General features: G+C 43.8%; 1 protein-coding gene and 1 long non-coding RNA gene across 5 annotated transcripts in view; one reads left to right on the forward strand and one right to left on the reverse strand.

Moving 5' to 3' along the window:
* LOC137370190 (uncharacterized) overlaps window positions 1–25,027 on the reverse strand; it is a 61,430-nt gene that overhangs the window by 23,269 nt on the left and 13,134 nt on the right. Inside the window, exon 3 of one of the 2 annotated variants that reach the window (XR_010975108.1) lies at window positions 8,612–8,777. The exons of the other annotated variant lie outside the window; for it this stretch is intronic. This is a non-coding gene — a long non-coding RNA (uncharacterized lncRNA). Of the gene's footprint in view, window positions 1–8,611; window positions 8,778–25,027 lie in introns of those variants that run through there. 2 annotated transcript variants of the gene reach the window in all.
* LOC137370161 (long-chain-fatty-acid--CoA ligase ACSBG2-like) overlaps window positions 17,726–25,027 on the forward strand; it is a 184,085-nt gene continuing 176,783 nt past the window's right edge. For all 3 annotated transcript variants that reach the window (XM_068032432.1, XM_068032440.1, XM_068032449.1), the window contains exon 1: window positions 17,726–17,959. Coding sequence is in view for 1 of the 3 variants with exons in the window: in XM_068032449.1 (XP_067888550.1) it covers window positions 17,941–17,959 (19 nt within the window). In the remaining 2 variants the exon portion in view is untranslated. The remainder of the gene's footprint in view (window positions 17,960–25,027) is intronic.

Genomic DNA, 25,027 nt, shown 5'->3' on the forward strand with positions numbered 1-25,027 from the left:
GTTAATTACCCTTTCTATGGTACCTACAGCAACCGCCGGAGCCGACCTGTCTGAACAACAACTCCATAAGCCAATTAAAATTTATTGCCACCTGTTACTTTGAGGTCACACAGGATATTTCAATGTGTGTGTTTATGTCCCAAGGCCCTGGCAACAGCAATTCTATTCTAACAGAGACCCCCGGTAACAGAGATTCTATTCCAACAGGGACCTTGAAATGTTTAACTCTACCATCTTAAAGGGAAACTTCGGTGAGCTCTGAAAACAAACCATTTATTCAATCTTTAACTCTAAAGGCATACTACACTAACTATTTCCAAATTCTGCTTATTCAAGCCTATTATACTTATATTCCTTCACAAGGATACTGGAGAGAGCTCACCGCTCTTCTTCGAAGTAGCATCATAGGATCTTTTGTGCCTTCTGGAGCATCTGTGTAATGACTCATCTGAAAGATGGCACCACTGACAATGCAGCACTTCCTCCATACTGGACTGGGGGTGGGGGGGCAACCTAAATTCCGTGCTCAAGTCTTTTGAACCGATAATCTTCTGACCAACCGAGATGAGAGTGCGAGCACTGAGCCACAGCAGAAAGATACTCAAGGTGGAAAAGTGAATTTAAAGAGTCAAATAAAGATTTTTCTGGTGGTGCAGAATATAAACTGAATATTATGCTCACAATTTGTAATTTGCAACATTTAATTTAAAAGCAATTTCTTTCTTTGCTTATGTATTTTTTCCTCTAGGTCTTACACTAGTATGTGTCTCTACTAGTACCACAAAGTTACTTATTCCTCTTGGAAATTCACCACAGTCAAAGTTTCCAATGATCTAAGGCTGTCTGTAACCTAGGAGACTGTTCTGAAATGTTCATGGAAGATGTATTTTCTGGAATTCATGAATCATAAGATGTTAAAAAAATACTGTTAACCCAATTGCCTCAAACATGACTAAAGAATTGGGAAAACTACTCACAAACCACCAGCAAAGAGTAATTGACGGCACAGAAGGAGGCCTTTCGGCAGCTCTCCACGGAACCATTCCTCGACTCGATCCCCATAACTACTAAAGTTACCAATAATCAGTAACCACCACAAAATCAAAGCAATCAAAGTGGTCAAAATATATTTTTCACCTTCTGCTGCCAGCCATCTTGGTTTTCAAGTCGTTGATTATGCATAAAACTTGGTTTTCAACAATAAATACATCAAAATTAAAGGATTTTCAAAGACGCAGCTTTTAAACACAGCTGTAGGATTATCTATTTTATCTTAGAACTACCTCGAACAACTTTCTTTCACAAAGTTCTAATATTTAGGATGTGATTTTAAAGTGGGGGAGCCAGTACTTTTGAAGCAGGTGATGCATGTGTTCAGGAACATGGAGACCTCGTTGTTCTTCAAGGCAGGGTTTCATTTGAATAAATTTCCTGGAGTTCCACCAGTACCTGGCCAGATCCACTACCTGGCAGATGGTCGGGATTGGGTATTGAGGTGGGAGCCAGCCCTGCCGAGGACCAATGTTCCCTCTAAGTTGTGCGGCCACAACCCAAAAGTTCCTGACATGCACAAGTCAGAGTCTTTAATTTTTTTCCTCACTGTGCATGCATGGTAACTTAAAGGGACTGCGCACTTAAAAAAAAATCACCTGTGCACTCACAAAAAAAATAGAGTTGCTGAGGACCAAAGGGAATGGGTCCTGGCATAAAGTAAGTGCTACGGAATGGGGGTCCCAAACAGATGCTAGTGTGGTGAGGGAGAGTTACGGCTGGGACAAAAGAAGCGCAAGGATTTCTTCCTCTTCCTTTGAACAATAAAAAATGTTACTTATCTTGGTTTCCTCTGGTCACTCAGCTGCAGACCAACAGGTTTCTTGGACAGCTTTGGCACCGGGCAGGCCTCCCCGAGTCTTCGTAAAAATCTCCTTGTAGTACCAATGATGTCATTGGGTCATTATTATTTTCATTTCAATTAGGCCCTCACTTTCCTTCAGCGAGACCTGCGACCGACTTCAAAGTCCGTGAATACAATATTGTTGTGTGGGAATGGTACAGCCTCAGGCTGGTAAGTTTGATCTTAACACCTCCCAAGCAACATTCTCACTGAACATGGGGATTAAATTAAACCCTTTAAATTTTATTGCATTTCTAGAGCTTGGTTTACCTGGACTTTCCTGATGACGCTTCCTCAACTCAGAGCATATTTGACAAAAGTTTCTAGCCCATGTTTGCAAAATGTGAAGGTTGTTATTTTTCTAGATGATAAAATCTCATTTCCATTTCTAAAACAAGTAAACGAAACAACAAACTTGTGCAGGCTGCTTTTACTGACTGATTTTTAAGATCTCTGCTGCTGAAATAAAGTTTGCTTGCACATACATCCTACCCTTCCTTCCCTCTTTCCCAACAGTCCATCCAGCACAGCATTGAAAGGTGGAAAAGAACACAGGTTCTCTTCTAAATCCTGCCAGACCCCATAGCCCACTCCTCAGTGTTGCCAGTTACCATTTTATCATGCACTGGAATGTTGGCCTACTTTATAAGAAATATGTCATTTTTCCCTGTGCTATGGAAGATCAATTATATATTACAAGAATGATGCATTGTACGTTATGTGGTGTAACATTACATTTACAAAAATGGCATATCCTCTGACTCATAACAAGAAACTCTACAGTTGGTTAATGTTATGATTGAGATGGGAGGAGTGTACTGTTTATTCTAATCCCACTTCTCCACAGGTCACAACATATATTTTAAAATTTTTCCATTACTAATACAGTCAATCATATCCTCCAGAATTAAACAAACTAACCAGTTTTCTTTAGTGAACAACAAAATTATCAGTTTATTATAAAATATGCCTTAACTAGTAATGAAGTAAAGCATAAGCACACATTGAAATTTTTAAAAGTTCCTTTTTTTATCTTAGTCCCTCACACTCGCACACAATACATATACTGTTTAACTGGAAGAATAAAAGGGATTTCAAAAAAATCCAGAGCTCTGTTACAGACAAAAAAAACCCACTTGGGCTGATTACTTGCTCATTTTTTGAAGAAAACAGCAGGTGAGATATGTTGTTCCAAAACTGGCATCTAGTTTAACGTCCGAGTACATGTAGACAGGTCACTGGGATCTTAGTTTAGTTTAGAGATACAGCACTGAAACAGGCCCTTCGGCCCACCGAGTCTGTGCCGACCATCAACCACCCATTTATACTAATCCTACACTAATCCCATATTCCGACCAAACATCCCCACCTGTCCCTATATTTCCCTACCACCTAGGGGCAATTTATAATGGCCAATTTACCTACCAACCTGCAAGTCTTTTGGCTTGTGGGAGGAAACCGGAGCACCCGGAGGAAACCCACGCAGACACAGGGAGAACTTGCAAACTCCACACAGGCACTACCCAGAATTGAACCCGGGTCGCTGGAGCTGTGAGGCTGCGGTGCTAACCACTGCGCCACTGTGCCGCCCCTTTTAGAACAGTTCTTTTTGGGCGGCATTGAGAATTAATTTAGCAGGCTTTCTTCAGAGACAGGAGATGAGATGAATTGACAACTTCAAGAGCAGGGGATTTCTAGCAAATAAGTGGGGATGGTAGCTAATGATATTACCATATATGGATCTTAAAAGCAGGAAAAACACACAGAAAGGTAACACCTATATGCTAAAAGGTCAGATGATAGTTTAGAAACAGTATAAACATTTGGCTTTTTTAAGCAAGAAACTAGAAGTATTGAATTCCTCATCAATGTTCTCAGAAATGGCTTACTCGGGGAATTTAATGTAAAAGTTTACTTCCCAAAATCCACAAACGGGACTGTCCCGGCAGACCCATTGTGTCAGCCTGCTCCTGCCCAACGGAACTTATTTCTTCCTATCTAGACTCTATCTTTTCTCCGCTGGTCCAGTCTCTTCCCACCTACATCCGTGACTCTTCTGACGCCCTACGTCATTTTGACAATTTCCAGTTTCCTGGTCCCAACCGCCTCCTCTTCACTATGGACGTCCAATCGCTCTACACCTCCATCCCCCACCAGGATGGTTTGAGGGCTCTCCGCTTCTTCCTGGAACAGAGGCCCAACCAGTCCCCATCCACCACCACCCTCCTCCGCCTGGCTGAACTTGTTCTCACATTGAACAACTTCTCCTTCAACTCCACGCACTTCCTTCAAGTAAAAGGTGTCGCTATGGGTACTCGCATGGGTCCTAGTTATGCCTGTCTTTTTGTGGGATATGTCGAGCATTCTTTGTTCCAGTCCTACTCAGGCCCCCTCCCCCAACTCTTTTTCCGGTACATTGATGACTGTATCGGTGCCGTTTCCTGCTCCCGCCCCGAACTCGAAAACTTTATCAACTTTGCTTCCAATTTCCACCCTTCTCTCACCTTTACATGGTCCATCTCTGACACTTCCCTTCCCTTCCTCGACTTCTCTGTCTCCATCTCTGGGGATAGGTTGTCTACCAATATCCATTATAAGCCCACTGACTCCCACAGCTACCTCGACTACACTTCTTCACACCCTACCTCCTGTAAGGACTCCATTCCATTCTCCCAGTTTCTCCGTCTCCGACGCATCTGCTCTGATGATGCTACCTTCCATGACGGTGCTTCTGATATGACCTCCTTTTTCCTCAACCGAGGATTTCCCCCCACTGTGGTTGACAGGGCCCTCAACCGTGTCCGACCCATTCCCCGCACCTCTACCCTCACCCCTTCCCCTCCCTCCCAGAACCGTGACAGGGTTCCCCTTGTCCTCACTTTTCATCCCACCAGCCTCCATATCCAAAGGATCATCCTCCGCCATTTTCGCCACCTCCAGCGTGATGCCACTACCAGTCGCATCTTCCCCTCCCTTCCCCTGTCAGCATTCCGAAGGGATCGTTCCCTCCGCGACACCCTGGTCCACTCCTCCATTACCCCCACCACCTCGTCCCCGTCCCAGGGCACCTTCCCTTGCAATCGCAGGAGGTGTAACACCTGCCCATTTACCTCCTCTCTCCTCACTATCCCAGGCCCCAAACACTCCTTTCAGGTGAAGCAGCGATTTACTTGTACTTCTTTCAATGTAGTATACTGTATTCGCTGCTCACAGTGTGGTCTCCTCTACATTGGGGAGACCAAGCGCAGACTGGGTGACCGCTTTGCGGAACATCTCCGCTCAGTCCGCAAGCAGGACCCTGAGCTTCCGGTTGCTTGCCATTTCAACACTCCCCCCTGCTCTCATGCTCACATCTCTGTCCTGGGATTGCTGCAGTGTTCCAGTGAACATCAACGCAAGCTCGAGGAACAGCATCTCATCTACCGATTAGGCACACTACAGCCTGCCGGACTGAACATTGAGTTCAATAATTTCAGAGCATGACAGCCCCCCACTTTACTTTCATTTTTAGTCATTTTTAGTTATTTTTTCTTCCTTTTTTTTGCATTCCTTTTTACATTTTTTGCATTTATTTCATTTCATCTTAGTTTGTTCAGTTTGCTTACCCACTGTTTTTTTCAGGTTGTTTTTCTTCAGGTTTGCACTTGCTGATGTTCTATATTCAGTATATTCACACCTAATCTGTACTAATGCTTTGTCTTTCAAAACACCATTAACATATTGTTTGTCTTTGCTCCGTGACCTTTTGGTCAGCTATGTGGCCTGGTCCAATCTGCACCTTCTCCTTTGTTATCTCTTGCCCAACCCCCACCTCACTTGTTTATAATCTGTGACTTTTCTAATATTTGTCAGTTCCGAAGAAGGGTCACTGACCCGAAACGTTAACTCTGCTTCTCTTTCCACAGATGCTGCCAGACCTGCTGAGTGAATCCAGCATTTCTTGTTTTTGTTTCAGATTTCCAGCATCCGCAGTATTTTGCTTTTACTTTAAATTTTGATGGATATTCTAAGATATTTTGCTGTAACAATATAGAGGTTGAACTTTCGGGCCGGGATTTTAAGCCACCCCAACTAGCCGGATGGTGCCTGGGGGTGGCGTAAAATGGAGCCATAGGCTTTCTCGACCCGCTCCCACCTCCGCTCCCTTTGCATAGTGTGGGGGGGGGGGAGGGGGAGGAGGGGGGAAATGGCTCACCCATCCCAGGCCAATCAAGTGGCCACTTACAGGCCTTCGCCTGCCTCCACGCGGATTTTACGCGTGGCAAGCGGGCACCCTGGACCCCAACCAACCCCAAGACCCAACAGGCCCCCCTTCCCCCTAAACGAACACCCTTGTCTTGCCAGGGCCCGAGCGATTACTCCCGGCAAGGCATCCAAAACTTAACTGCCTTCCCGGCTCCCCAGGCATCTTCCACGCACGCTGGGCTGCAGTCCCAGCAGTATTAGGAATGCTACTAATGATATTATGGAGTTCCTCATATATTTGTCCATACTGCATCAAATCCACAATTAAAGTCAAAATTTTCAGTTATTGTGCCCCTACCCATGGATATTTCCTTCCAAAACCACATGGCCATGTGTTATGACCGAGGCGGCAGTAATGCATCGTCAGTTCAGTCCTAATACTCCACAGGTTGCAGCATATTATTAATTTTTTCCTATCTACCGGAAAGTGGGCAAGGGAGTGGCAAATGGAATTTAACACAGACAAGTGTGAAGTGATGCATTTTGGGAAGTTAAACCAGAGCAGGACAGAGACAGTGAATGACAGCGCCCTGGGAGTGTTGTTGAGCTGAGAGACCTTGGGGTGCAAGTACATAGTTCCCTGAAAGTGGCAACACAGGTAGACAGGGTGGTGAAGAAGGCGTATGGCATGCTTGCCTTCATCGGCCGAGGCATTGAGTACAAGAGTTGGGATGTCATATTACAGTTGTACATAACGTTGGTTAGGCCGCATTTGGAGTACTGTGTGCAGTTCTTGTTGCCGTACTACAGGAAAGATGTGATTAAGCTCCAGAGGGTGCAGAAAAGATTCACAAGGATGTTGCCTGGTTTGGAGGGCTTGAGTTATAAAGAGAGATTGGATAGGCTGGGTCTGTTTTCCCTGGAGCGAAGGAGGCTGAGAGGGGACATGATAGAGATTTATAAAATTATGAGAGGCATAGATAGGGTAGATAGCCAGAGTCTGTTTCCCATGGTAGGGGTGAGTAGAACTAGAGGGCATAGATTTAAGGTGAGAGGGAGGAGGTTTAAAGGGGATCAAAGGGGTAAATTTTTCACACAAAGAATAGTGGGTATCTGGAATGAGCTGCCTGAGGAGGTAGTGGAGGCAGGAACAGTAATGACATTTAAGAGGCATCTGGACAGGTACTTGAAAGAGCAAGGCATAGAGGGATATGGAATTAATGCAGGCAGGTGGGATTAGTATAGATAGGCATTATGGTCAGCATGGACGCAGTGGGCCGAAGGGCCTGTTTCTACGCTATACGACTCTTTGACTCTAAAATTATCATTTAGCTTCTCTACCATTTCTCTATTCCCCATTATAAATTCTCCTGACTCTGCCTGTAATAGACACACATTTGTCTTAGCCAAACGTTTCCTTTTTACGTACCTATACCCCCATGTCACATCACATGGTTGTAACAGTGTCATATTTTGTCTTTTAATGCTCCTCTGAGTGCCTTGGGATGTTTTATTACATTAAATGTGTTATATAAATATAAAAGTTTTGTTGTTTAAGTAAATCTGTTACATTGACATGGCTTGAACTGGGGTAGACAGCCAAATGTTTTCTGATGAACTATAGCTAAGGAGATGTAAATGACAAACATAAACAGTTAAATGACTATTTTAGGTAGGGTCCGACATTTGTTTACAGTAGACAAAGTAGCCGGTACAGTACAGCCATATCTGTAATAGCTTTCTGTGTATTGAAGCTTAGACCTTAGATCTTCCTGCCTCTCTTCTGTGGCTATGTCCACGTTCATGTGGCCCTGGAGAAGGGGCATGCAGGTCTGCCAGTATGCTCGAGACCTTCCGCGGCTGGAGGACACTGACTGCAGGGACTACAGTGCTTGGTAGATACAGCAAACAAGATTCTAATTTAATGCTAAGATTCCTTTTCTTTTTGTATGATTTGGTGTTAGTGGTTATGCCCCTCTAAAAAGGGGCACTTATGTTAAAGTTATTTTATTTGGGTTGATGACATAGGGGCAAACCAATGTCTCCTTTAAGATGCAATTAAAAGAGATAGACCTTAGATTGTTTATTCAAAATATTGCAGATATGAGACAAGATTACTAAACAAGCTGGTTACAAATCACCTCAGGGTTTACACTTAATGAGGAAGGGGTAAAGACAATGCAAGAGGCCTGCGACGGTGGGAAATTGAACAGGATTCAGAAACACTATGGGCTGAATTTTAATAGCTTTGAAAACTGTGTGGTGCACGCGCGAGTGTGTGTGCTGCGGAGCCGTCGTGATATTTTGCACGGTGGCTCATTAACATGTAGGGGGCAGACCGCCTGCCCCAGATGACGTAGAGGAGGCAGGCGCACCGTCCCCGGCAACGGTATCCGGCGCCATCACGCAGGCGCTGGTGCCGTTTTTAAAGGATTTCAAGTCCTTATAGGCAATTTGAATATTTAAACAGAAATGGAGATTCAAACAGAATTAAAAATCCGAGGGATTAGAGAGAATGAGGAATTGCAGGAAACTAGTATTAGTAAGAAGGTTGTATTGGAGAAATTAATGGGGCTGAAGGTTGATAAGTCCTCAGGACCTGATATTCTACATCCCAGAGTGTTGAAAGAGGTAGCTATGGGGATAGTGGTTGGATTGGTGATCATCTTCCAAACTTCTATAGATTCTGGAATGGTTCCTGTAGATTGGAAGATAGGAAATGGAATTTACAGTTATAAGTTTAATAAAAGATTGAAGCCCCTCTCCCACCCCCTCAATGACCGAACACTTAATTTATTGTCTTTTCCACACAAAAAAAATTTCTTCCCATCCCAAACTTCCCCCCCCACCGAACTTTGTTACCTTTGCCCTTCAACCCTTCCCACCATCCCCTCAGCCAATAGTAGTTTACCTCAGTCCCCCCCCCCCCCTCCCCATACCCTGAAAATTTCACTCCACCCCCCCTCCCCACCAGTGTTACGCCTCGGATCAACCGGCCGGAATTTCGCCGTGGGACAGCCGTCGTGACGAGGTAAGTAATTATTCTTCAATTATAATTTATTTACATATATTAATAAAGTTATTTTTTGCCAAGCAGTGGTGGGGGGGGGGGGGTTGGTGCCCCGAGGCCTCGCTGCCGCCAGTAAAATGGGGTGGGGCCTTCCCCACGTCGAGGCCCGTGGCGGGCCTCTCCCGGAAGGATTTTCCGGACCCCCTCCTCCCCCCCACCATGACCTCCAACATCAGGGGGCTCAGTAAAATTCAGCCCTAGGTATCCAATCTATAATCAGCAACAGATAGGAATTTCAACGGGCCCTGGGGTGGGCAATAAACTTCTTTCCACTCTAATAGAAGGTCCCAATGGCCGGGTCATTGTAGTGTTGCTACCTGGATACCTAGACCATGTCCCAGGCCTGTCCACCTCTGAAGAATTCCAGCACTAACAGGAATATTGGTCTCCTTATAAACTTACAAATGCATTAGAGCAGGCAGGGCCAGTGCTTCTTTTTCCTCATGCACCTCCCACTCCGAGATGCACCCACATAGGCGCAGGCAACTGCCAACATTATTCAAATGAGATGACTGCACGTAACAGCAGGTACTCTGGCAAGGTCATGTATGGAAGGGCGATACCTATTCCACTACACTTGCATTAGCACAGCAGGCACAAGATTTTAAGGCGCATCATTTCTTATCCAACATAAACAGCAACAGCTTTCCTTTATCCAGTGCTCTTAACATAGGAAAATGTTCCAAGGTGCTTCCCAAAAAGAGAAGAAAAATAGAACACGAGACAAAGAAGGAATAATAGAATTGCTGACCAAAAGCTACTCTAAAGGGTTGGTTTTGAGGAGTTTCTTGAAGAATGAGACAGTGAGACACGAAGCTTGTCCAAAATAGTCATGATCATTTTATAAGCAGAACTGTTAGAAACCTCCTTGTGTATTGGAATTCAGCAACATTAGCCAAAAAGACAAGGTGCAGTAAACTGGTACTGGCACCCTAAAAATGTAGTTGTGACTCCCAAAATGCCCTGACGATTATGCCGTGTTTATAGTCGAAACCATGAATTGAACGAGAGACCGGAAGAGAACTCTGATCTATGCTAGCAAATTTAAAAAGTCTCCCTTTCAAAACATTAAGGAAACTCTATATAAAGTTTACAAAGTACTCAAGCAGTCCAAGCAATCTCTGAATACAGGAGCTATACACCATGCAGTGTCAGGCCCCTAACTTTAATGCAATGCAATGACAAAAAGTTATTACAAATCATTAAGTGTATTAGGTATAGAGAGAGAAAGAGAGATAAAAAGAAGGAAATAGAAACTAGAGTGGGCAAAATTATTTGGGATAATTACAAAAAGTGAAAAACATATTTTTTGTTTTGTTGCCCATAAGCAACAATGAGAACTTAACATTATAACTGTTATGGGAGAGGGGTAAAGCAGGAAACTATAGGTCAGTCAGCCTAACATCAGCAGCGAGGAAGTTATTGGAAACCATTATCAGGGACAAAATAAACTTACATTTGAAAAGGCATGGGTTAATCAAGGAGAGCCAGGATGGATTTGTCAAAGGCAAATCATGTCTTACGAATTTAAATGAATTCTTTGATGAGATAACAGAGAAGGTTAATTGAGGTAGTGCAGTAAACTATATATATGGACTTTTGGAAGGCATTTGACAAAGTGCCACACAACATGCTTATTCAGAAATTGGAAATCCATGGAATTAAGGGGAAAGTGACAGTATTGGTACAAAATTAGCTCAGTAACAGAAAGCAAAGGGTGGTTGGTGGTGGATGTATGTTTTTCAGATTGAGAGGTGGTTTGAAGCTCCCCAAGCGTCAGTTAGGGTTCATTACTCATTTTAATTTTTATAAGCAACCTAGCCTGGGTGTAGGGAGCAGCATTATAAAGTTTTCAGTTGATATGAAACTTGACAAAGTAGTTGATATTGATAGTTATAGGCTTCAGATGGTGAAAAGGGCAAAAGCATGGCAGATGGAGTTCAATGTGGAGAAGTAAGATGTGATGTATTTCGGGAGGACTGAAATGGAAAGACTATAAAAATGCCAACAACAGCTTGCATTTATATAGTACCTTTAACATAGTGAAATGTCTCAAGGCCCTTCAAAGGAGCATTATCAAGCAAAATTTGACACTGAGCCACATAAGGAGATATGAGGGCAGATGACTAAATGCTTGGTCAATTAGGTAAGTTTTACAGAGTGTCTTAAAGGAGAAAATAAAGATAATTTTATTGTATACTATAAATGGCATAATTTTGAAAAGTGTAGATGAGCAGAGACCTTGGTGGGGTGGGGTGGTGGTTGTGGACACAAACCTGAAATATAACTCTGTTTCTCTCTCCACAGATGTTGCCTCACCTGCTGAGTATTTCTCGCACTTTCTGTTTTTATTTCAGATTTTCAGCATCTGCAGTATTTTGCTTTTATTTTCGTGTTTAATTCACTGTCACTTCTTTTCCAGGAATGCCTACCTTGAAGAAGTCCTGCTCTTCTCTCTGACGGAATTTCCATTTGTCTTTTACCTTGTTCACCTTCTTTGCTTTCCATTTCCCTTCTGGTGTTTGATAATGTGTCTACCAAAATTCATTTTCTCAGCCACATCTCCTTCCTCAACGACTGTCTCTGGCCCTGAGTTATTGCATGTGGATTCCAACTGAAGTTCCATCCTTTATGTTTTGAATTCACCCAGAATTACAGGTATCTCTGAGAAATACAACTTTCCTCGGACTGCTGCTCTCACCACATCCTGTGATCCACACTCAGTGCCACGGGCCACCACATGTGCACACTCGATCGCTCTCTCCAGAAGCACCGATTGACCTTTTCTCAAAGCTGTTCTGCTCTGCAGTTTCATTTCATCCTTCGTCTTATCTGATGCACTGACAAAAACCTTTTTCTTTTCCTTTCAGGTATTAAGGAACACAAGCTTCAGCAGCTGATGGGGACGAATGTCCCTCGAGATCCTTCTTCCCCTTCACTTGCCTTTGATTCCATCCCTTCTCATAATCTGACTCCTTGCTGTGTATTCACAATACCGTCTGAGCTTCCCATCTCTGGCACTGAATGATCGGTATTTAACACAGGACTCAGTTTAATCCCCTTACATCAACACCTCAATGAATTGCGTGCTCGATACGATGTTGAGCTCTCCTTCCATAGCCTTTGCCTCCGGGCTCACGTCTTTGACCAGGAGTCTTCTCCCGACCAGTTGACCCATTCACCCACCTCCAGTATTCCCTCTCTCCGGCCTCTTACCTGTTCTTGATCTTTTCATTGAGAACTGTTGGCGTGACATTGGCGTCTCAATTTCTATGTTCCCTCACTCACTCTAACCTGTCTCCCTCTGAACTTGCTGCACTCCTGACCTCACAATCATAAGGTCAGAAGTGGGGATGCTCGCTGATGATTGCACAATGTTCAGCACCATTCGCGACACCTCAGATACTGAAGCAGTCCATGTAGAAATGCAGCAAGACCTGGACAATATCCAGGCTTGGGCTGATAAGTGGCAAGTAACATTTGCGCAACCCAAGTGCCAGACAATGACCATCTCCAACAAGAGAGAATCTAACCATCTCCCCTTGACATTCAATGGCATTACCATCACTGAATCCCCTACTATCAACATCCCAGGGGCTACCATTGACCAGAAACTGAACTGGAGTAGCCATATAAATACCATGGCTACAAGAGCAGGTCAGAGGCTAGGAATCCTGCCGTGAGTAACTCACCTCCTGAGTCAATGTATGAATCTGAGGATGAATGGGATATGAACAGTTCTTTTGTTTCAAAAGCTGCAAACCAGATAAAATGTAAAATGCATATAAAACCTAAATCTGAGCAGAAAGAGAATGAGAAGAAGAAAGGTGAAAGGAAACCAGAGGTAAGAAAGCTTCTGACCATCGCTATACGAGTTGGATCCAGTAAACCATAACCCTGCACTGGGGTGGGGGGTGGGGGGCGGTACTTAATTTTCCTTTTCCTGATGGCACTGACTCTTGGAGCAATACTGGCAAAAACCCTAACTTGCAGTTATATAGCACCTTTAACACAGTTAAAACATCCCCAGATGCCTCACAGGAACATAATCAAATAAAATTTGATACCGAATCACATAGATATTAGGACAGTGAGCGAATGCTTGGTCAAAGAGAGGGGGTTTTCATGGAGCGTAATAAAGGAGAGAGAAGTTCAGGGAGGATTATTCCAGAACTTGGGGTCTAAATGACTTAAGGCATGGCCCCCATAATGGAAGAATAAATATTGGGATGAACATGAGGCCAGACGTGGAGGAGTGCGGAGATCTCGGAGGGTTGTAGTGCTGGTCGAGGTTTCACATGTGTGGAATGACAAGGTCACAAAAGCCTTTGAAAGTAACAATGGAAATTTTAAAATTGAGGTATTGCCAGATGGGGAGCCACTGTAGGTCACTGAGCACAGGGGTGATTGGTGAATGAGACTTGGTGCAAGGAAGGACATGGGCAACAGTTTTGGATAAGCTATAATTTACAGCGACTTTCCAGTGGCTTACCCGAGTTTAGTTTAGTTTAGAGATACAGCACTGAAACAGGCCCTTCGGCCCACCGAGTCTGTGCCGACCATTAACCACCCATTTATACTAATCCTACACTAATTCCATATTCCTGCCACATCCCCACCTGTCCCTATGTTTCCCTACCACCTACCTATACTAGGGGCAATTGCTAATGGCCAATTTACCTATCAACCTGCAAGTCTTTGGCTTGTGGGAGGAAACCGGAGCACCCGGAGGAAACCCACGCAGACACAGGGAGAACTTGCAAACTCCACACAGGCAGTACCCGGAATTGAACCCGGGTCGCTGGAGCTGTGAGGCTGCGGTGCTAACCACTGCGCCACTGTGCCACCCTGTGTGTGAGTGTGTGTGCTAACAGGTCATTTAGTCATGGTTGAATGGAAATAGGCACCACATCTGAACTTTGATCTTGTCCTTGCTTGACATCTGTGTAACCTGTGTTGTGAGTAGGGGTTACTCAGTCGTGATCAGGGAGCGGTTACTCTGGCAGTCATTATCTTGCACTTTGAACCCTGGTTTCAGAGCTAGGAACATCTTTTGGGTGTCAGACTCGAGGCCTAGTGCTTGATGAGCAAGTGACAGTTAATATTTGACATTTTTCAGAAACAGAGATGCAGGACCTCTCTTACATGGAGAAACTGGAGAAGCTCGGTGGTTGTTAGAACGTAGAAGGATAAGGGGGGTCATGATACAGGTTCAAAATCATGGAGGGTATTGAAAGAACAAGTAGGGAGAACTTCTGTGTGTGGTTCAGATTATAGCATGCTTACCTCCAAGTTAGAAGCTTTTTTAAAATTCAAAGTGGGATGTGGGCATCGCTGGCTAGCCAGCATTTATTTCTCATTGCTAATTATCCTTGAGAAGGTGGTGGTGAGCTGCCGCCTTGAACTACTGCAGTCGTTGGGGTGTCAGTACACCCACAGTGCTGTTTGGAAGGGAGTTCCAGAATTTTGACCCAGCTACAGTGAAGGAACAGCAATATAATTCCAAGTCAGTTTGGTGTGTGGCTTGGAGGGAAACTTGCAGGTGGTGGTATTCCCATGCATCTGCTGTCCTTGTTGTCCTAGGTGGTAGAGATCGCGGATTTGGAAGGTGCTGTCGAAGGTGACTTGCTGAGTTGCTGCAGTGCATCTGGCAGATGGTACACACTGCTGCCACTATGTGTCGGTGGTGAAGGGAATAAACGTTGAAGGTGGTGGATGGGGTGCCAATCAAGTAGGCTGCTTTGTCCTGGATGGTGTCAAGTTTCTTGAGTGTTGTTGGAGCTGTATCCATCCAGGCAAGTGGAGAGTATTCCATCACACTCCTGACTTGTACCTTGTAGATGGTGGACGGGCATTGGAGAGTTAGGAGGAGAACTACTTGCTACAGAATTTTCAGCCTCTGACCTGCTGTTGTAGCCACAGTATTTATGTGGCTGGTCCAGTTCAGTTTTTGGTCGGCAACCCCCAGGATGTTGGTAGTGGGGGATAGTGGGAGGGCAGAAATAGCAGGATATATCAGATGAATATGTGGCTGGAGAAATGGTGCAGGGGGAGGGGTTCAGATTCCTGGGACATTGGGACTGGTTCTGGGGAAGCTGGGACCAGTACACGCTGGACGGGTTGCATCTGGGCAGGATCAGGACCAATTTCCTTGGGGGAGTGTTTGCTAGTGCTGTCGGGGAGGGTTTAAACTAGAATGGCAGGGAGATGGGAGACAGAGGAGAGGGAAACAATGATAGAAATGAAAGACAGAAAGATAAGAAGCAAAAGAGGGAGGCAGAGAAAACAAGGGTGGGAAACAAATGGGGCCGTAGTACAAAATAAAGCTAAGATGACTAACAATGTTAAAAAGATAAGTCTAAAGGCATTGTGTCTTAATGCGCAGAGTGTTCGCAATAAGGTTTAGACCTGAATTAACAGTGCAAATAGATATAAATGGTTATGATGTAGTAGTGATTACGGAGACATGGCTGCAAGGTGACCAAGGATGGGAACTGAACATCCAGGGGTATTCAATATTTAGGAAGGACAGGCAAAAAGGGAAAGCAGGAGGGGTAGTGTTTTTAGTAAAGAAGGAAATCAAAGCAATAGCGAGGAAGTATACTGGCTCGGAAAATCATGATGTGGAATCTGTATGGGTGGAGCTAAGAAACACCAAGGGGCAAAAAACATTGGTGGGAGTTGTCTATAGGACCCCAAACAGTAGTGGAGATGTAAGGGATGGCATTAAACATGAAATTAGAGACGCATGCAATAAGGGTACAACTGTAATCATGGGTGACTCTAATCTACATATAGATTGGTCAAACCAAATTAGCGATAATACTGTGGAGGAGGATTTCCTGGAGTGTGTACATGATGGTTTTTTAGTCCAATAAACTGAGTATTGTGCAATGAGAAAGGATTAATTAACAATCTTGTGCATGGTCCCTTGGGGAGGAGCGACCACAACATGATAGAATTCTTCATTAAGATGGAGAGTGAAGTAGTTGAATCCCAAACTAGGGTGGCACAGTGGTTAGCACTGCAGCTTCACAGCTCCAGCGACCCGGTTTCGGTTCTGGGTACTGCCTGTGTGGAGCTTGCAAGTTCTCCCTGTGACTGCGTGGGTTTCCGCCGGGTGCTTCCGTTTCCTCCCACAGCCAAAGACTTGCTGGTTGATAGGTAAATTGGCTATTGTAAATTGACCCTAGTGTAGGCAAGTGGTAGGAGAATTGTGGGGATGTGCTAGGGAATATGGGATTAATGTAGGATTAGTATAAATGGGTGGTTGTTGGTTGGCACAGCCTCAGTGGGCCGAAGGGCCTGTTACAGTGCTATATCTCTCTATGACTCCCCAAAGCCTGTCCACCATCTACAAGGCACAAGTCAGAAGTGTGATGGAATACTCTCCACTTGCCTGGATGGATGCAGCTCCAATAATACTCAAGAAGCTCAACACCATCCAGGACAAAGCAGCCCACTTGATTGGCACCCCATGCACTAACATTCCCTCCCTCCACCACTGACGCACAGTAGCAGCAGTGTGTACCATGTACAAGATGCACTGCAGCAACACACCAAGTCTCCTTAGACAGCACCTTCCAAACCCGCGACCTCTACCAACTAGAAGGACAAGGGCAGCAAATGCATGGGAACACCACCACCTGCAAGTTTCCCTCCAAGTCACATACCATCCTGACCTGAAACTATATCGCCGTTCCTTCACTGTTGCTGGGTCAAAATCTTGGAACTCCCTTCCTATCGGCACTGTGGGTGTACCTACCCCACATGGACTGCAGTGGTTCAAGAAGGCAGCTCTCCATCACTACTTTCTCAAGGGCAATTAGGGATGGGCAATAAATGCTGGCCTAAGCAGTGACGCCCACATCCCATGAATGAATTTAAAAAAACGCAGTTCTCTCAGGTCTAACGCTGACATTTTCATCAAACCTGCTGACAAGGGTTGTTATCTGGTGTAGCAACCTCTACCTTCCAGAGGCTGAGCGCCAACTCTCAGACACTACCTCCCCCTGGACCATGACCCCACCACTGAACATCAAGCCACTGTCTCCAGGACTGTCTGACCTCATTTCCTTTGGAGATCTTCCTTCTACAGCTTCTAACCTCATATTCCCGCAACCCTGGATAGCCCGCTTTTACCACCTTCCCAAAATCCACAAGCAGGACTGTCCTGGTAGACCCATCATTTCAGCCTGTTTATTTATTTATCTCCAGCGTGATACCACCACCAAACACATCTTCCCCTCCCCTGCCCTGTCAGCATTCTGAAGGGATCTTTGCCTCCTGGACAGCCTGGTTCACTCCTCCATCACCATTATGATGAAAGGTCACAGACCTGAAATATTAACACCGTTTCTCTCTCCACGGATGCTGCCAGACCTGCTGAGTATTTCCAGCACTTTCTGTTTTTACTATTTGGGTCCTTGCATGAACCGGCCTGTCACAGACTAAAGACACTACTTGCACAGCCCATTGAGTCTCTCGCCAAGACTGAAGTCACACAGCCGGAGTGCCTGCGTGGCAAAGGTGACGTCCGACAGCTAATTGTAACGTGCTGTCACGCCCCAATCTCGTTCAATCCCTGGCTTTTGGGCAAATGCTGCGCACTAGCTGTGCTGACAGATGCAGACGGAGCACCAGGGCAGACACAGGATTCCGGCTTCTGCACCAGTTTAACACAGAGCGGCTGGAATTTGGCCCGGAGCACGTGCCTGCGTCAGTGGAGGGAAGAATGTGATTGACAGCTGTCCGCTGGAGCAGCCCATTGCACTGAGAACCTGGAACACAAATGTGTGCTTGTCAGAGAAGTAAGTAGTTGCTTAGTTTAAAATATATGTTTAAAAAATAACTAGCATTTTCCCCAAGAAATTGTCAATTATTTTCAGCAGTTTTGAGTTTAGTTTGAAGTTTGTGTAAAAGTTCAGCTGCTTACAGCTGAGGTAAGTTTTTTAGTTTAGTTGCTGACTCAGTTTGTATCTTAGTTACAATATTGTTGTCCTCGCGTCTGTACCGCCTTGTAGAGCAAGGCAACCTTTATAGGAAAAACCATCAGGCCTCCTTTGTCCTTAACGGGCTTTAATTCCATTTGAATTTCTGTATGGTTTCTATGTGATTCTACTCTCACTAAAAGTTGAAACGCCAGTTGTTAACTTTTTTTATTTAGCGCTTGGCTGGCTTTGAGAGCTGGTGATACTGAGTTTCTTGGGTTTGCGAATAATCCATTAAGGGAAATAATTCCGGTTACTAGTTATAAATAGTGGCGCTTGCGCTTGTACCTTTATTTTCTCATTCACTATTAAGCGATAAGTAAAGCCTCACGTGTGGGGCTGAGCAATGGTAACTATATCGATCATTAATCCAATGCACTTCCACTTTTTATATAAAAAAGTACGGGAATTGGTGTGTGATCTGCGGCACATTCATTTGACGCCCTTCCATTAACATCGGGTGTTGTGCTGTGAGTTAAACATTTATTTGATCACTAATTCTGGTCACAATATTATACCGGATTCCTGTATCATAGACAATAGGAAGACACTTGTTATTGCAAGCCTCCCCCCCCCCCCCCCCTCTCCCGCCAAAAAAAACCCTCATGTCTTCGTGTAAAACGTCTTTCCCTTGTAGGAAACAATCAGAAGAGTTGTCATGACAATGTATATACAAAGGAAATTTGTTTTGATGCAATTTATGGCACTGCGTTTTTGTAAATAAATGTTGGTGTCTCTTTAAAGTATACCATAGTGGGGAAAATTAAACTTGAAGTTGGTAGTTGTAGAATTGATTCATCAAAATTTAGAGTACTGTAAATAGTGAATATTCACTTTCATTTTCTTACAGAGCTTCCAGTTATTGTAATATTGACCCTATCAGACAGGTTAAGCTCAGTGACTTGATGAGACTGGTTAATTTTTTTCTGCACATAAAAATTGTATAGTTTTGTGTTATTAAAAATGCAGTTTTATACTACGAAGATGTAGAAAAGCTTGCTCAGAATGCAATATTTGCATAACCATCAAAGTGGTATGAAATAATTGTGTTTTTAAAAAATCTGGTTCCTAGCACTGGTATGATAACCTCAGTATTATGTACATAGTAAGCTTGATGGAAGGAAAAAGGTGTTTTTGTTTTCAATGCAAATTCAAGGCAGCCTTTGCTCCTGTGAGGGAAGTAGAGCTTTGTCTCACTTCAAAATGTTGTTTTACATCTATTCATATAAATTTTTAACCCAGCCACTGTTGCAAATTAAAAATGGAATTCTGTGTTGCACATTGAAAGCAGCTCTTTTGTGGGTAAGTTTAAACATTACACAGTATTATCTGGCGTTGGTAATTTGGTTTCAGATCAGGGTTAGCTGCCTATCACTGCAGGTCTATGAAAATGAATTGTACAATACATTGCTGCAATGAGAAGAAATTTAATTATTGTCCATGATTGCCAGACCATTAAGGAGGTGTCATCACATCAAATTAAATTTCCAAAAGTATTTGTTTCAGGCTTAACGCTGTAAGAAATATCTATCCAGATAATGTTTGGGCTTGTTGCCCATATTGCCATCCATTAAGGTGAAAGAAATAATTACTATTAAATGGCATGGATTCAAAGGGCCGAATGACCTCCTTCTGTACCAAAATGACTCTATGCCTCTTGTCACACTCACAAGAAGTGTAGTGATGAAAGTATAGAAACAAACTAAAGAATTATATTTTAAAAATTAGAACAATTTTAAAAGACTGGTATATTTGCTGTCAATAAAATAGAAAACAAGTCACATGACCCATACCAACTCCTACACTATAATCCACATCCATGTCTATTAGAACTGAAACCAATTAATCCCATCTTCACGGAAATGAGTCAGCTTCTCACACGTGGATATAAACTATACACAAAACGAACTAAGACAAAGGTATTCTCCAGATTCTACGTCTCCATCTACCCTATACCACAACAGAGTGTGAATAGCCCTTATATTATCAATGTGGGGTCTTCAAAAGCTGTTGCACCAGCCCATCAAGAACTGAAACCTAAAGTCGCATGGGCAAAACTAATACTTATGAGCTCACCTTTGAAGGTAATCATTTTGAAGAACAAAGTGGTCTTTCCAGCACAGAACATCAGTTATCAATACATAAAAACAGAAAGTGCTGGAAATACTCAGCAGGTCTGGCAGCATCTGTGGAGAGAGAAACAGAGTTAAAATTTCAGGTCTGTGACCTTTCATCAGAACTCTCCAGCCACACGGTCAACATCAAAAGCCATCTTGAATTCTAGCACAAGGCTGAGAGAGGAAGGGAACAGTTCCAGCTAACACTGTTGAACCCTGCTGAGACAAGTTGAAAGCCAACTGCAGCAGAGAAAAGAGATTGCCTTTTAAATCACTACTCCACCTGTGAAAACTAAACTAAGAATATCAGTACTGTCTTTAAACCGAAGTGAACCGCCAGAAGTCTTCAGCAACCCAGAAAATACAAGACAAGCAGCAAACAAGCATGCAACTTTAAAACTCACCTTCCAAGAGGATCCCACAGGTTTTTTCTGAAACAGACTTTTAGACCTCGAACTCTTAACACCCTTTACCCTTTCTATCTCTCTTCTTGAGTGTGCATGTGAAAGTGAATGCATGTGTGGGTGGTGTTGCGATCATTTCAGGTGATGAATATTGTTCAATAAATGTTTTATCTTCTGTTTTAAACCTACAAGAAAAACTATCACTCTGTATATTTGGCAAACAAAACACGGGCTGAAACACTAGTAAACAAATACTATCTGTGGTCAGTTCGGAGGTGAACAGTGTAAACCAGCCACACCATCACCCACCTGTCCATAACACGCTATGACTCTACCCTTTTGAGGGGGAAAAAATGGTTGTTTTTCGAAAGTACAGATCCAATGCATAAGGTCTCCTTTGATCTGGATTAATGACTTTGTACTCAGCTTGAATAGATTCTGTAAGCCATCTCTTTAAATTCAGTTGCAGTTGTGCAAAAGGACTCCTTGCCGAAAGCATTAATGCTGCTGCCCCCATGTAAAAATGTCAGCTGGAATTTCCAGCTTGCGTGCCAGCCAGCCTGCAATTTCTTTCCTCCATTTCATTTTAATGGAAGAGAAAATCATAGGCTAGGGATGCAAAGGTAGAACCCGCACCATCAGAAAAGTTTTGCTGATATTGGATTTGTAAGGAAAAATGTCTGGTGAAGATATCTTCCTGTAGTTTAATATGAGTTTTATGATCTGACGGCGTGTTTTCCATCTATTGAAGCATTTGGGAGGGCATGCACGTCTACCTATGGAAATTGTCCAGTTGCTGTAGGCATAAGTGCTGGGAAAGTGTGTGAAATGTAGTAGTCCCAGTTATCTGTTTTGTTTTCTCCTACTGCTTTCTGTGTTTTATGCAGTCCACCTTTCCCACCATGCAGTGCAACATGCAAGTTCACTCTTCAGCTGCATTGGTTCAATCAGTATTGCAGCTATCCTCAGTTGCGGTTGTTCTGCATCTTCATTTCATCTATTGCTTTAACAAATGAAAACTTTTTTTCTTCATTTTGGGCAGCAAGGAGGGGAAATTCAAACAACGTATTATGCCAGTTAAATCTGTTTCCTTTTCACTTTCTTCTGACCTTACCTTCCTGGCTACCTTTGTTCCTGTCCAGACACCTGTGTGAATTTATAAAGAAACATAAAATATAGGAGCTGTAATAAACCATACGGCCCTTGAGCCTGCTCCGCCATTCAGTATATTGGTGGCTGATCCTCGGCCTCAACTCCACCTAGCTGCCCGCTCCCCATATCCCTTGATCCCCTGAGACACTAAAAATCTCTCTATCTCAGCCTTAAATATAGTCAACGATGGAGCATCCACAAGCCTCTGGGATGCAGAAGTCCAAAATTTCACAACCCTTTGAGTGAAGAAATTTCTCCTCATCTCATTCCTAAATGATCAACCCTTTATCCTGATACTGTGCCCCTGCGTTCTAGATTCCCCAGCCAGGGGGATCAATCTCTGTAATAAAAACAGAAAGTGCTGGAAATACTTAGCAGGTCAGGCAGCATCTGTGGAGAGAGAAGCAAAGTTGACGTTTCAGGTCTGTGACCTTTCATCAGAACTGGCAAAGGTTAGAAAAGAATTAGGTTTTAAGCATGTGAAGGGGGTGGGGGAGGTGGGTAGTGGGGAAGAGAACAAAAGGGAAGGCCTGTGGTAGGGATGAGGGCAGGAGAGATTAAGTAACAACTGTCCTGGGACAAAGGCAAAGAGTGTGTTAATGCTTGTGGTGAAAGACAAAGCATTAATCCAGAGATAGTGTTAATAGCAGAATAATGAGTAGCTCTGTCTGCATGAAAAATCAATCTCTGTGTCAACCCAGTTAAGTCCGTTCAGAATCTTGTATTTTTCAATGAGATCACCTCTCATTCTTTTAAACTCCAGAGAATATGGACCCAATTTATAACTGAGTGGCTTGCTAGGCCATCTCAGAGGGCAGTTAAGAGTCAACCACATTTCTGTGGGTCTGGAGTCACATGTAGGCAGACTAGGTAAGGACGGCAGATTTCCTTCCCTAAAAGACATTAGTGAACCAGTTGGGTTTTTACGACAATCCTGTAGTTCCATGGTCACCATTACAGGGACTAGCTTTTCAATTCCAGATTTATTGATCAATTGAATTTAAATTCCACCAGCTGCCATGGTGGGATTTGAACTCGTGACCACAGAGCATTAGCCAGGGACTCTGGTTTACTAGTCCAATAACATTACCACTATGCCATGTCCCCCCTGTTTTTTTCTTTTTTAGATAGAAGATGACCTCTTTCCATCACTTTCTTTCCCCACTCCCCCAACCATGAATCTGATATTGTCTGTCTGCAGCCTTCCCCATACTCCAGGGTCTCCTGCTATTGTCTGCTGTGTGCTCCCTTTTATTTTAGATTTCCATATTTTATTTTTTTATTCTAATGTCTTTTCATTGCTTGACTGGGAGGATATTCATATATCCTTGCTGGTTCTCATCTCCTTTTCCAACCTTTCAATAAAACTGATTTGGGTATTCCACCAATTGTATTGGGCTGAAGTGTTCCAGCTCGGCGCAGATCTCAGCAGCGAGCTTCAAAAATGGTGCGGCGCACGCGCGAGACTTGTGCCATGGAGCCACCATGATATTTACATGCAGGGGGCGGACCGCCCGCCTCGTCCCCTGCAACAGCGTCCGGTGCCACCGCGCAGGCGCCGCTGCCATTTTTAAAGGGCTTCTAGCCCTCCTGTATCATTTAAATTTTTAAAGTCACAGTTTAATAAAAAATTAAATTAGAAATTTATTCACTGTTCCAATCCCCTCTCACACCCCTCCCAATGAATAATCAGTTTATTTTTGTTCTCTTTCCCCCCCACCCCCCCAAAATGTAAACTCTCAATCCTGACCCCCTCCCCCCATCCCCCAAAACTTTCTTAAATTTAACCTTGAATCCCTTCCCACCATCCCCTCCACCAATCACATTTAATTTTTGTCATTTCCCTCCTCCACCCCCCCCCCCCCCCCCACCGCCCTGAAAATTACACTCCTCGGCCCATCACGCCCTCCCCCTCCCCACCAGTGTTCCGCCTCACAAATCCAAAGGCGCGGGAGTTCTGGAAACTGGCCGGAATATTGGAGTGGGACGGCCGTCGCTACAAGGTAAGTCTTTGTTCATGTTAATTAATTCAAATTACATTTTAATTATGTCCTGATCGCCGAGTGGCGGGGGTTCTGCCACAAGTCCTTGCCGTCGCCGGTAATATGGGGCGGGAGATATTTTCCCGGAGATATTTCGGGGCCCCCGCCACAACCCCCGACTTCAGGTGGCTGGTAAAATCCAACCCATTATCTATCTTCCTGTCCTTCCAGTTTCAGTAAGTAGCTCACTTCATTTTCATTGCTGATGAAGGATCCACATTTGAAATGCAACCTGCCTTTTCTTGCAGAAGTGGACAGACCTGCGTTTTCTGCTGTTCTTTCTCTGAATTTTCTCTCCTGATGGTGTTGGTTGGCACCTATTGAGCCAAACTCATAATTCTTTGTTGACGCAACCAAATGTCTATTAATCTATGAGCCTAGACGGGGAATGTTGGTAATTCTTTGACTGTGGGGAAGCATCACATCTGATTCTGATTCTGTCTCTGTACTTGACCAGGCATTTCCGAGAGTTGCTGTATGATAAGAATTAGGAACTCTGGCTGAGGGTTTTCTTTTTTAATCAAGATACTGAAATGAGTTGAAGCACAATGACCCTTGAGTTCAAAAAAATTTTGTTTTTCGTGTTGAGTGGGCAAAACCATTTTTAATTTGCATGAAGGATGTTATGAGCAAAGTCATTGCATAAGATTATTTGGGGGAACGTTATGGTCCAGTTAATGGTATGCTCCCAACAGAACTCAAAGACTGCTGTATTAATCTTGACTCAACGCTCGGTACTGAATGCTGCAATTGCTGAACCTGACCAATTTATACTGGACACACTTGACATTGATTTGAATTGCTTGCAAGAGTGCAACCTTCCCCTGAAATAAATTACTGGCGTGTATATTCAGCATATATAATTTGTCCAGAATACTTGAAATGGGATTAAAAAATGGTTTTCCTTCCCTCCGCTTTTTCTTTTGCACCTTCACTTATGCAGCAATAATTTGGATTGATATGAGAGACTTTAGTGTTGTTACAAAGTTGTGAATTCCAAGTAAGCAGCTCCAAGGCAGGATAGATGCCAAGCAGTAGTTGATTTAGTGGAAGTGACTAATTAATTAAACTAGTAGGCTTTGAGGAGGTTTTTGACAGTGGGGAAAGGTGTACCAAGACCTGTCAGGGTTTAGGGAGAAAGTTTGAGTATAGGGCCAAGATAGCTGAAGCTGG

This window comes from Heterodontus francisci, chromosome 1 (assembly GCF_036365525.1).
Source record: "Heterodontus francisci isolate sHetFra1 chromosome 1, sHetFra1.hap1, whole genome shotgun sequence".
NCBI lineage: Eukaryota > Metazoa > Chordata > Chondrichthyes > Heterodontiformes > Heterodontidae > Heterodontus > Heterodontus francisci.